The sequence below is a fragment of the Pyrus communis genome, chromosome 15 (assembly GCF_041283825.1).
Source record: "Pyrus communis isolate YQ-2024b chromosome 15, ASM4128382v1, whole genome shotgun sequence".
NCBI lineage: Eukaryota > Viridiplantae > Streptophyta > Magnoliopsida > Rosales > Rosaceae > Pyrus > Pyrus communis.
The window spans coordinates 40,832,756-40,845,311 of record NC_142579.1 but is presented as its reverse complement, the minus strand read 5'-3'; the positions used below and the strand labels follow the sequence as shown (position 1 = coordinate 40,845,311).

General features: G+C 39.6%; 1 protein-coding gene across 2 annotated transcripts; it reads right to left on the bottom strand.

Moving 5' to 3' along the window:
- Window positions 1-698: 698 nt before the first annotated feature.
- LOC137712178 (formin-like protein 18) lies at window positions 699-9,589 on the bottom strand. 2 transcript variants are annotated; one of them, XM_088686731.1, is made up of 18 exons: window positions 9,380-9,589; window positions 7,957-8,657; window positions 7,438-7,659; window positions 5,010-7,321; window positions 4,795-4,924; window positions 4,277-4,348; window positions 3,897-3,995; window positions 3,710-3,751; window positions 3,278-3,358; window positions 3,130-3,180; window positions 2,959-3,040; window positions 2,667-2,761; window positions 2,397-2,468; window positions 2,189-2,305; window positions 1,857-1,925; window positions 1,701-1,767; window positions 1,037-1,436; window positions 699-936 (listed from the first exon to the last, which is right to left on the bottom strand). In XM_088686731.1, the coding sequence occupies exons 1-17, from the start codon at window positions 9,450-9,452 to the stop codon at window positions 1,243-1,245; spliced, it is 4,479 nt and encodes a 1,492-aa protein (XP_088542857.1). In that variant the 5' UTR covers window positions 9,453-9,589; the 3' UTR covers window positions 699-936; window positions 1,037-1,242. The 2 variants fall into 2 exon arrangements, with proteins under 2 accessions (XP_088542857.1, XP_088542858.1); XM_088686732.1 differs by lacking the exon at window positions 9,380-9,589 and having other exon boundaries at window positions 7,438-7,655; window positions 7,957-8,083.
- Window positions 9,590-12,556: the final 2,967 nt, after the last annotated feature.

The following is a 12,556-nucleotide window of genomic DNA, read 5'->3' as shown; positions in this document are numbered from 1 at the left end:
ATTTGATTGGCCGTCCTTCCACAATCAGCAGGTTTTAAGGTTTACATCTTTTAAGGTTTCACAAGCAAATGACAACGTGATAGAGAGGATTGTAAAAGAGAAGTTTTCTAATTTGTTTTGATCCATTTAAAATGAAAAATCGCTCACTCTTGCTTTTCGACATACACGGTATTTTATGAGTTGCGCATTCCAATTCAGTCATAATCATTAAACGAAGCATTAATATTAAAAGACTTGTACCTCAAGTTGTTGAACATACTCATTCACTCGAAGTCCTATCTTCAAATTTACAGTTCTTGAGAACCTCAAACTTGAACACGAGTGCACAGAGTGACATCAGAGTGGGTACGTCATGCAAAATTGGATTAGGGTGTTGATTATACCACACTATTAACCATGGTTACCATGTCATTTCCCATTTAGTTCAATAATGGTACGGGTACCAACCTAAAGTTGTGGACCACAAACGCAGTTGACTAGAGCATCAAGACAAAGACCAACACCTACCCCAAAAGGCATGGCTCTGGTTGTTGTCCTTTCCTCCATACCAAGAGCCGTTGGGAGAGCAAAGGGCAGTTTTCGATAATGCTCAGGTGTATCTTATTCATCGAATTTTCTACCGTAACATCTAATGAAAAGAAACCTCAACACGTCAGTTATGTTAAAGCATACTACAATTTTTGTCATTCACATAGCCCTTTTCTCAATTTTTTATTTATTATATGGCCTTTTTCTATTCTCTTGTATAAAGGATTTACATCCCTACAACTAAAACAAAATATACATAAGAAATAACACAGCTAAAATTAGTGACGGGAAAATCCGAAAAGGAAACCTAAAAGGCTAGCTACTGCGGTATATTTATACAGCAAAAATTCTTCAGTCGTATCGTACTAGTGGCTTGTCGAACCGGACTCCGTAAGCCCTCCAGCATCTCTGCTCCAGAAAACATTAAACCGTGTTAACAACAACAATGAAATCACAAGAGACTGATCAGAAGTTCCTAAAACAAAATTAGAGCACGAAATGGGCTTACTACTTAAGGTGGATCTCTGCCTTCTGTATACCACCAGCTTTACTTTAAAACGATGAGGAAAACATTCTTCTGCACGTCACCAGAATCGGATGTCCCAGTTGTATTAGTGTTCTTGGTCCTTTGAACCGATTTCATCCGTGGAGTGAAGAAATATGTCCACTGGAGAACAGCTTTGGTTGCTGAAGGGAATACGGTGATATATATCACTATGACTTAATGTTGGCACTCTTAAACTGAGTCCGTAACAAGTGCTCGGACCCCTTTTTGGAAAGATTTCCCGCTTTCATCTTCTCGTTTTCTGCCTCCTTGAGTGCTTTCTTCTTTTCGAATTCAAGCTGCTTACAGTTTTCCCCGTGTGCTCGGACAAACAACCTCACAAAGTTGAGCAGCGTAGATACAACTGCATGACAAATTTCAAAACTCAAATAGAAAATGCGATAATGCAGTTGAAGAGTAAATATTGTCAGAGAAATCACATTACTTCATTCTTAGCATCTAGTAAGAGGATCAATAAACAGTTTGCATGTTCCAAAGAATGCCCGACACTCAACGCAGAGGGTATAGACCAGGACTACTTCTGAATCATCAGAGAGTATTTATGGATGATAGAATTACTTATGATTCATAGAGAACCAGAAGCACAACAAAGTTGGAAAAAATGTACCTTGCTCAAATGGGCAACGAGCAGGATCTTCCCCAAAATAAAGAGCCAACGCATCTGCGTTTCTCCCCTGAAGACAACCGCATTGAAAGTAAGTTTAACAATGGTTTCTTAGAGGTCACAAGCAAACCCAACAGTTTAACAAAAGTTGATACATACCACACTAGAATAAAGTGACGCCAACGACCTCACTTCAGCTTCAGCATGACCAAGGAACTCCTTTAGCGTCTGAAATTTCTCAGTAGATAAAATAAGTTAGCATCAAAATAGATTTACAAGAAACAGGATGAAATCACAAGCAACAAATGATCTTAGTAAAACAACTTGAATGAGAGGCAGTTGATGAACTTTGCTATCAGTGGTTAAGTGTTTATTATCAAAACCTTTAGGATATTCATTTATGATGGTCTATAAATTTTACATGTGAGCCAATTATGTCATCTAATTTAGTTTCTTCAAGCCAAATATGCCCAAAACTTTATGCATGTCACCTTGCAAAACGTTTCTGACACAGGACCATCATTTTCTGAGGCAGTCAACTCTTGCACAACCTTCTCTAGCCCTTTACTAATGGCTTGCATTTCCTCTGCCAAATATTTCAATTGTACCTACATCATAATTAAAATTTAGGCCAGTCACACCAAATGTATAAGTGTTCACTGTACCTACAAGAATAACGAGAAAAAAGAGAGATTATACCTTTGTTGAAGCCTCCAAACTTACAAGGTCTTTCGGAAAATCAAGAAGTTCTGGGAGCTTCTCCGCAAGCACCTGCAGTTTGTTGGAGATGAATAGAATTGTCAAAGTTCAAAATTCTACACTTACAGAACAACTCTATAAGAGTTTGGGACTTAATCAAATAAATGATTTCTATATGCTTAAACTTCTCCAGCTCAAAATGCACAAAGGGAAGGAGAAGAAGTTCCACAAAAGATTAAAACAATGGACTAAGGGGCTTAAAGAAATCACCTTACAGAGGTAATGCATGAGAGTCATCTTGCTATTCCGGGCTCGTGTATCAGTGAGCTTAAGTAGACTATCCAATCGAAATCCAATAGCAGAACCTACAGGTATAATTAAGTAAAAAAAAACTAACTGCAAGCACAAAGAAAGAATACAAGATACTGGAGCTTCTAGTAAAAAGATTCAGAACAAAATAATCAGCACAAAACAAGGAATGCAGTGATTCACCACATGTTCAAACAATATACATCATGATGATGTATTAACACAAAATGGTAACCAACAAAAATCCACTCACCTCTTGCGGTCCCATGATTCAGGGCATTGCCCAAAGAAAGAATGGTTTGCATGATCCTTTTCAGCTTTTCTGAACTTCTGATCTGATAAGCACATTAGTCGAAATTGATTAAGAGGTGAATATTGCAACCACAAATGAAAACATACGTACTAAAAATTGAAAAATGCTTGCCTCATCAGCCACTGAATTGATGGTGTTCAAATTCTTTCTGAGGTCAGAAACCTGACAAATTGCAACACCATAGACAAGTGAATAACACGAAGCACAACAGAAACAGAGAGCATTGGGAATAAAACGATTAGAAATACAGTCCCCTCACCTGGGTGTGGAATTGTATTTTAAATGAGAAAACTCTGAGCTTGGGCTCTACCCGTGGCACTTTCATTAATTCAAGGAAAAACTGTCATAAAGTGCACAAAGCAATTAATTAAAGCATAAAATGTAGAGAGAGACAGTGGGGGATGGGTGAAGAAGAGTTAGGATGCTTATCAAAGTGATTTCTCCCAAACAGTTCAATACTAATACAAAACTAAGACTCTAAATAGAAAGAGCAGCTTAAGAGTTATGCAGTTGGCACCAAAATATATTTTATTTCAGCTGAACGATAAGCAACAGCAAGCTATGCATATAATTAAAATGCACAGAATTATAAATTATTAAGTCAGCACTTGCCTTGCTGTCTACAAAATGAATTCTCAATTGAAAAGAAAGTAGATGTAAGGGAAAGAGGGAAAACGTGAAATCCACTCACCTGTTCACATTTTCCCAAGTTTTCCTTGTCTCCATTGTAACCCTGAGCATCAAAGCATGATTTGTTACTCAGAAAACAGAAGCCTTATTTACTATTGTAAGCAATTTCAAGTAAAAATTAACAAGGGCATATTTATAGAACCTCCCAGAGTGGCATGGAGCAGAAGCTTACAACTAGATATAAGTACCTTGAGTAATTCCATCTCTTCTTTTGTTGGACAAAATTTTATGAGGTTCTCAACCTGATCAATATCTAATGCAGAATCGTCCAAGGCAAGCACTGAACTCTGAAAGATGTCAGTTGAAAAGGAACAAATTAGAAAAGCTACATTAAAGTAGGAACTTTTGTACTAAGATCATTGCACCCAACATCCAAAAATCAGAACAAAAGTTAATATCATGCATCTTTTCAGCAAAGAAACAGCCACTACTTAGTTGCTAGTATGTGAAGTTTTGAATTGTAACATTAATCAGCATTTAACTCTCATCTATTTGTTTACAGAACCACAGACTCAACTCAAACTGTTGAGAATATACAAGAAAACGTATGCATTTAGGTTTAGCTTACCGTCAAATCAGGCAAAGGAATTTTAACTTTAGTAAGCATTATTTCGCAATTATATGCCCGCCTTAGCTCAATCTGCAAGAACCAGTAAATTTCTCATTAGAACTGAGGTGGCAAAGGAAGACTATATTCAATTAATTCAATAAAACAAAATAAGGTACAATAGCCAACACGCTAGATAGATCCTCACTTCAAGCCAGTTAACTAGCAATAACATATTTACCAGATTTTTTCCAATATGCAAAAAAATGACAAAAAGGAGAGCTCCTGCGAGCTATAGACTTTATGACCAAGCACGATTGCTATTGGTTCTGTACATACTATGAAGTTCCACTTTGCACATACTGCTGAATTAATAATTTGCTCCATTATATACAAGTTACATCAAAAGTCTCCTTGAGGGACCAGGTGAGGAACATTACTGATGTAAGCTAGGTCAGGGAAGCCCACCCTGTATTAACAGATCGACACAACTCTAGTTACCCACAAATGAAGTAAAACCAGTATGCAATGCAAATTACCAGCTGAACTTTTTCAGATTTAGGTCCTTTGGTACGACCACCAGATTTTCTTCCTGTATTCCCATGGTCTGAATTTGTAGTAGCCGCAGAAAAAAGACTCTCAAGTTCTTTCATGTCAAACTCTGGAGGCCTGGAGCAGAGAAAACGGATTCAGAATAGGGTGCAAACTGTATGAATTTGTAAAAACTAATAAATTATTTAAAGAAGTGGCATACTTGGTTGCTTCATCAGCTTTTTGTGCTTCAGCCCATAAGCTTCCGTGCATCGCTCTTGTTAATTTTAGCCAATGATATGGCTTCAGATTGGCCTTTTTGGGTTGAGGCTGATTTCTGGAACATGGACTCATTAGGCCCCGTCCCTTCAGACTAAACGGAACTCCAGAAGGTGGTCCAGGAATTGAAGGAATATTACCGTTACTATCGCTGGAGTTGGATGTGAGGGAACCACCAGACTTTGATACACCATTAGGAAGAGGAGGAGGTGGAACAGGTGGCACAGGTGCAGCATTCTGGGATAAGGATTCCTTTGGTGCCAAAGCTGGAGGAGGGGGCAGTGGTGGTGCAGAAGGTGTTACATTCGAAGTTGAGGCAGGGCCTGGACGTAGAGGAGGTGGAGGAGGTGGAGGGGGGCCATACGTGACTGCTGAAGAAGCAGTACCAGGGGATGGAGGTGGAGGTGGAGGGGAAGCTGCAATAGTGGGGGCCTTGACTGTGGATGATGGTGGTCTTCCTGAAAAAGGAGGTGGAGGAGGGGGAGATGGGGTTGTAACTGAGTTCTTGACAGAGGATGACATTCCCTGGAAGGAAGGGGGAGGTGGAGGGGGAGTGGGGGGTGAGAATGAGTCCTTGAGAGAGGATGATGGTCCTGGAAAGGATGAAGGAGTAGGAGGAGCAAGGGGAGCTGAACTTGAGTTCTTGAGAGAGGATGATGGAGATTCCTCCAAGAAAGAATGGAGCAGAGGAAGAGGAGGGGGAGATGAAATTAGAATTTTGACAGAGAGAGATGGAGATGACCCTGAAAAAGATGGGGGTGGAGGAGGGGGAGGGGGAGCTGAAATTAAGTTCTTGACCGGGGAAGATGGAGATGGCCCTGAAAAATGAGGAGGTGCAGGGGGAGGAGGAATTGAAACTGTGCCCTTGCTATCAGAGGATGAAGATGTCACTAACTGATTACGAGGTGGAGGTGGAGGTGGAGGTGGAGGTGGAGGTGGAGGTGGACGGTGGAGAGGAAAAGATGCTGACTGACCTCTACCCTGTAATGTAGTTTTAGTGTGTTCGGTAAGCAAATACTCTGGGGAATTTGAAGTCTGTTGTGGAAGTTCTGGTGGCAGAGGAGAAGGTGGATTAGCAACATAAATCTTTTCTACAGTTGCATGCCCAGAAAATTGTAACGAGGAAGGTGGTGGTACGGGAAAAGACAACTTACCAGGCTGCAGAGGTTTAGGTAGAGACCTTAGAGTTAAATCAGGAGCTGATGGGGCATGCGATACAGGAGATACAGTTTCAGGCTGTCGGATTTCTTCTTCCTTATGATCCTGCAACAGGGCTGTAATGCCGAGGGCTAAGGCACTTTGATATCTTGATATTGGCACAGGCGATCCTTGCAAGGAATTACAATATGAAACTGGTGCAGATAGGGAACCTTGACGTGCATGCTGAGATATGATTTTAGAATGGGTAGGGCGTAGGAGAGCAGCTTGTAGGTCTTGGGGTTCAATCTTTTTTCTGATTATACCACTGTCTAGAGACGGTTGAATGTTGGAGATACATAGTTTCCCAAGAGCCATATATGGTGGACTCTGGATACTATTTTCTGATGCCTTTGGTTCTGTTTTACGGCATTCGGGAAGTGATTCTACCAGCAAGTTCGCTGTCTCTGTAGCATGAGCAAAAGCAGTACCATGTTTCCCCTGAGCCACAGATACGGTACTCTTGATAGCAGTTGCTGATGAGTTCATTTCTGATTTAATAATATTTTCTGTTGCCTTTGGTTCTGATTTAACTCTTCCAGGAAGTGATTCTACCAATAAGTTGCCTGCCTCTGTGGTATGAGCGGAAGCACCATCATGCTTCCCCTGAGCCACAGATGTGAGACTCTGGACATCATTTTCTATTGATTTAACTTCTGAACTAAGTGTTTCAGGAATTGATTCCAGCAAAAAGCTCCCTGTCTCTGTAGTATAACCAGAAGCACTATCATGTTTCCCCTGAGGCACGAATGTGAGACTCTTGATATCATTTTCTGATGACTTCACTTCTGATTTAAGTATTTCAGGAGTTGATTGCAGCAACAAGCTGCCTGTTTGAATGTTATGCAAAGAAGTACTATCCAGTTTACGAGGAGCACCTGACGAGGCAATCTTCTGGAGTACATGTGTTACATCTGACTTTGGATCTAGCCAATCCACGCTGCTAAACATTTCCTGAACCTTTGCAAAAGCTTCCACAGGAAGGCCATCTTTCTCCTCCATACCAGGCAAATCAATATCTATAAGAGAAGAAGCAGCATCCATCTCCGAGAAAAGAACCTTCATCCAGATAAAATTATTAACAGTTGTGATAATGATTTAATTTGCTCCTGAACATGAAGTTGAAATTTCACTAAACAAAAAGATAAAGGAGAACGCAAAGGGTAGATGAGTACCTCTGCTCTGAAATCCTTGGGAAATTGATCCTTAACATTCCATAAGATGTCTATGTCCTCACGATTAAGCATCAAAATATTGGACCTTATAAAGGCCGTATTGAACATGATCCGAAACAGCATCTCTTCACGTTCCAGATCGCTATCCAGACTAATACACTCTAGAACCACATCACCTTGGATATGGCAATGTATATCAATTTTAACTAGTTCACAATCTGCCTGCACCAAGAAGTTAAGAATTAAAATGAAGTTCAAGGCAAAGCATCAACATATAGATAAATGAAACCATGATATGCAAATATCCTACTTAAGCTAATAGGACACGAGAACAGACTTCCAGCAACTTCCAATAGTACAATTAAGAACTTAAGAGTACAATTGTGGGAAGAATAAATGATCCAAGCACATGAGAACAAATCACCAACAAAAACTCTTTCTTGTTCAGGAAAAAAAAACTACAATCTACAATTACCAAGGGAAAAAACATATAAATGAGAGTAAAATGACTTAAATCACCTGCTTGTAATGTCGTACTAGTTTGCTCCTTTTTGGTGTTGAGAACAAAACTTTAGGAGTTTGATCAGCAGCCATAAAAGGGTCCTGTCCATATATTCTAAATATTGGACGGCAACCTCCTTCTCTGTCCATATTAGGAATGAATCTAATGATGATGCAGTCCAACGTAAGCGCCCTATCCAGTGGAGGCCATTCTGATCCCACATTTCTTCTTGTTATATACTGCAAATACCTCAGTTGTGAAGGCATTGGATTCAATGGTGACATTAACTGCAAAAGTTCCCTAGGTGCTTGCTTGTAAATCATGTCCAACGTCTTGTGCTCCTCAGTGTACTGCTTCCTGTAAATCAAGAGTGCAGCCAGCATGAATGCCAATACCAACCACCCACCTCGTTCACAATGCATCAAGAGCACATTCTGTTGCCCAAGTGAAAGCCAGCTTTCACTTGATCTCAGGCAGTGGTGGATCGCTTCCATTGTAAGAAGTGGGCAACCTTCATAGTGGCGAGGATAGTCCATTACTGTCATGTCATGCTCAGACAATATGTTGGAAAGCAAGCTTTGGTGTTCTCCATCTCGAAAGTTAAAGACCATGAATGAAGCATCAGGAAACTGGTCACACAGTTGACCTGCTATGCCTCCTATGTAGACTTTATATTCATCTTCTTCCATAATGTTGGTGGTAAAACAGCAATCAAAAACTACATGTGCAGAGAAACAATTACCAACATGTAAATGCATGTAGTTTAAATTCTTCTGCAGCGTAAGTGCATAACTACACACAGAACTCGTGAACAAACCAGCAAATACAAAACAAATTGGTTCCTTCGGAAACATTCATCAGCGTTCAACTGTTGAAGGATATGCATATTAGCATGTATATACAGAGCATAAAAAATGGATAAATTCCACATTAGTGCACACATTGTATTGAGCAAAATTTGTATATCACCACACCAAAATCAAAAATTTCATAATTTGTGACTGAGTGGAAATGAAGTACTGACTTTAGATTCATTTCTTCTATCAACTTTAGAGTTAAATGCCAGTAAAAAAGTGTCCGGCATGTGCCCACAAATCAACCCTGAACCCAATTCCCAGGACATAGTAACGGAGCCGCCCCAAAGTTTGTATCGGTCAAACTAGTGCCGTTCCATTCATGCATATTCTGTCCAACTAATGCAGTCAACTTCATTCTTAGGAATCCCAAAAGACACAGTAAATATGCATCTCCAAATATAGACATCTTCAAATTGCAAACAAGCAGCTCTTAGTTGAGATTCTAATAACAAAACACGAGAAAACGAACATAAAGAACGAAAAGTCCCAGTAACACCAACCACATTCAAGGATTACGCAAATTTAACAAACATCATCTTCAATAAACCAAATTTGAAAGAAATTAAAGCCCAGAAAAGCATACCATAAACGCTCTCAGATATCTCCAAAAGCCCGTCCGGCGGCTTCCGGTAGAAGAACTTCCTAAACAACGCCATTGTTCCTCAAGATCCGAAAACACCCCACGAAAAACCAACTCCCAAAACCCCTCCAATTCAACCCGCATTGCTCCGAAACGTAAAACCCATCTCAGCTCGAATACCCAACTCACGAAATCCCCAGAGGAATTAAATAACCAGGCCCCATGAGAGAGAGAGAGAGAGAATGTTGAGGAACCAGAAGGAATGGATTTTGCTGGGTTTCTACGGAAAGTGCTTCTGAGAGACTTAGCTTTCACATTCACACACTTATTTGTTGTGTGTATCAGAGAGAGAGAGAGAGAGAGAGAGAGACTTAGCTTTCAATCAACAATGGGGTATCTTCTTCCTACGTTGTATCAGAAAAAATGTAGAGAGAGAAAGATGAGAGAGAGAGAGAGAGAGAGGGGGATCTGGGGTTTGTCTCTGTCTCTGTTTGCGTCTAACGGGTTTAGGAGAGAGAAAGGATGGAATTAGAAAAGAATGATGATTATGATGTGTCTGTCTTTGAATTTTATTTCTTTTCTGTTTTTTTTTCTTCTGACTTTTTAAATAATTATTTTGCTTGCTTTGGTGGCACATCATCGCACGTGTGTTGTCATGAACTAATAAAACTATGAAATGACGACGCAAGTCATATTGCTGGTCGCAGCTTTGTAACAAACAACGGTCCTTCATGCCTTAAAATTTTCTTTCAGAATGCAGTTATAACATACTTCTTTTAAATTTATATATTAAATAAAGTCGTACATCCAACACTGCCTAATTTGTGAACTCCTACACAACACGTGAAATTAGCTCTCTCCCTCAACAAAACCCTAGCCGGCTACCTCTATCGCTGCCAGCCTCTGGCTATGGCTGGGGGCCGATGGTGGTAGCTTCCCTCCTAGTCTTTTCTCCCTTCCTCTTCCCCCATTTTTTCTCCTTTTTCCCATCCCAGCCTTCCCCCCTTGCCATACACAACTTCCTTTCCTCTAACACCACACGACTTCTCCTTTTTGGCCTTCACCAACCTCATCTCCCTTCCCTTGCTTCTCTCCCACCATTTCGTGTGCAGCATTCCTCGAATTTATGCCTTGGATCTAGGCCATGCCCCTTTCAAGATTTTTTTTTTATTTTTTTTTATTTTGGTTCGGCGTTGGCTTTTCTTGATGTGGGGTGGATTCGGGCTGCAGGTGGGTTGGATTTACCTTCGTCAACTCTTTTACGGGGTGGTATCACCTTCCTCGTCTGGTTCTGGTGGCTGCACTAAAGTGTGCACTTAGATTTGGCGGCTTGGCTTGTTCTGCCGACTCGACTTGATCTGGTGGCTAGGCTTGTGCGGCTTGGACCTGGTGGCTCTGCTGCCTGTTGCAACTAGCCCTTTTGGTGCTCGATGTGTGGACGCCAGTACCTCACTCCGGCAAATTTGTTGGTAGTCTTAGCATGTGTGCCTCGTCCCCCTGTGATGAGTGGACCAGCGGATCCCTTCTCGGAGTAGTGTAGTTGTTTTCACTCGCCTTATGTGCACCGTGGTGGCGCTATTGTTTTGGCTAGATTGGTCTTCACCTTTGTGCGATGCGTTATGTAGTCTCATTTGTCAACGGTGACTTGATGTGGTCTTATTCTGCTGCGATGACTTTATGTGGCCTCGTTATTCAGCGATGACCATTGTGGTTGTTGCGGCTATCGTTTGTTGTGACATATATGTACTACTGACACTTGTGCGCTTGGCGATTGTGTGTTCGTGCTTGTGGTAGTCTACTAGGGGTTTACTCTTATTTGTTTGTTTGCGCAAATTCACTCCAAATCAAATTATTAGTCACTAAAGCATTATACCCAATGACACTCTTGTATTTGTTTGTATTGATTAATAAAATACCACACTATTATTTCTTGTCAACCAAAAAAAAAAAAAAAAAAAAAGCCACGTGAAATTGAGATTACAACAACGTTCAAAATCACGACGGCTTACAACGATGGTGGTGCTAGAGGTCGAATTCGTGTTCTTGGGTTGGTTTGTCCATAATACTATGCTTCGTGATGCAATACATTGTAATGCAAACCCCACTATCTAAATTGCAATGTTTCTAACTTAAATCGTTAAATATACAAGGAAAATTTCTTGAAATGAGGAAATTATAAATCAGTTACTTAAATTTTTTAATATTTAATCGATATGTCGTAAGTATTTGATTCTGATCAATATAATAGTTAGACTTCGTATATTATTAATTTATTATTTTCAACGTAAGAATGCGCTATGCCTCAAACTTTCGAATGACGTCATTAAGCTTAACAAACCAATATATTATGCCTTTATTTTGTTTTGCTAATGGATGAGTATCCTATACTCGTTGGTAAACAAAGTACTTATAATGTAGATATAATATGTATGGCACTATAGATGAGTACTATCAATTTGGATTGGTTTACTTTTTTAGTTCAAGTCGCACAAATGTAAAGTAATGTAGCAATCTTATTATTTGAGATATTTGGTTCTATCTTATGGACTCTCATTCTCATTCTGTAATGTTGTTTGATAATCAAAACCGTCTACTTTATAGATTACTTTTCATCTAAATGAACTAAATTCTAAATCGTTTGGTCATCTAATTGTTATCTAATAAATAGACGAACCATGTTTCTCACTTAAACACTGAAGTTTTGACAATGTCAATTGAACAATTAAATGATTTTTGCTTTGGTTGATTTTTTGCAGAGGGGAAAGGGTATATAAAAAATGGACAATTCTAGTCATCAAGCAACATTGCAAGATAATTAATAGAGCCGATAAGGTTTAAGTTAGAAAGTTGCTAGCATTCCCCCAATATGAATGCCTAACGATAGAGATCATACATTCCAAATCTGCAGTTAACAAAAACTAAAGTATAAAATATAAATATTCATACAATTTGAAAACAAAGTATTTACATTAGCTTAATGTTCATATTGATTATTTGGTTGGCCGTATGTCGTTATCACGACGAACATGTTGCACAAAACTTGGGGCGACAAAGCAATAGCTCAAAACCTAACAAGCGAACCAATTATTTGTATTTTTCAAGACTTTAATATGGAACGGTGACGATAAAGTTGCGGTGTTCAAAATTATTCGTGCAATGCTTTATGAATGTGGGTTCATG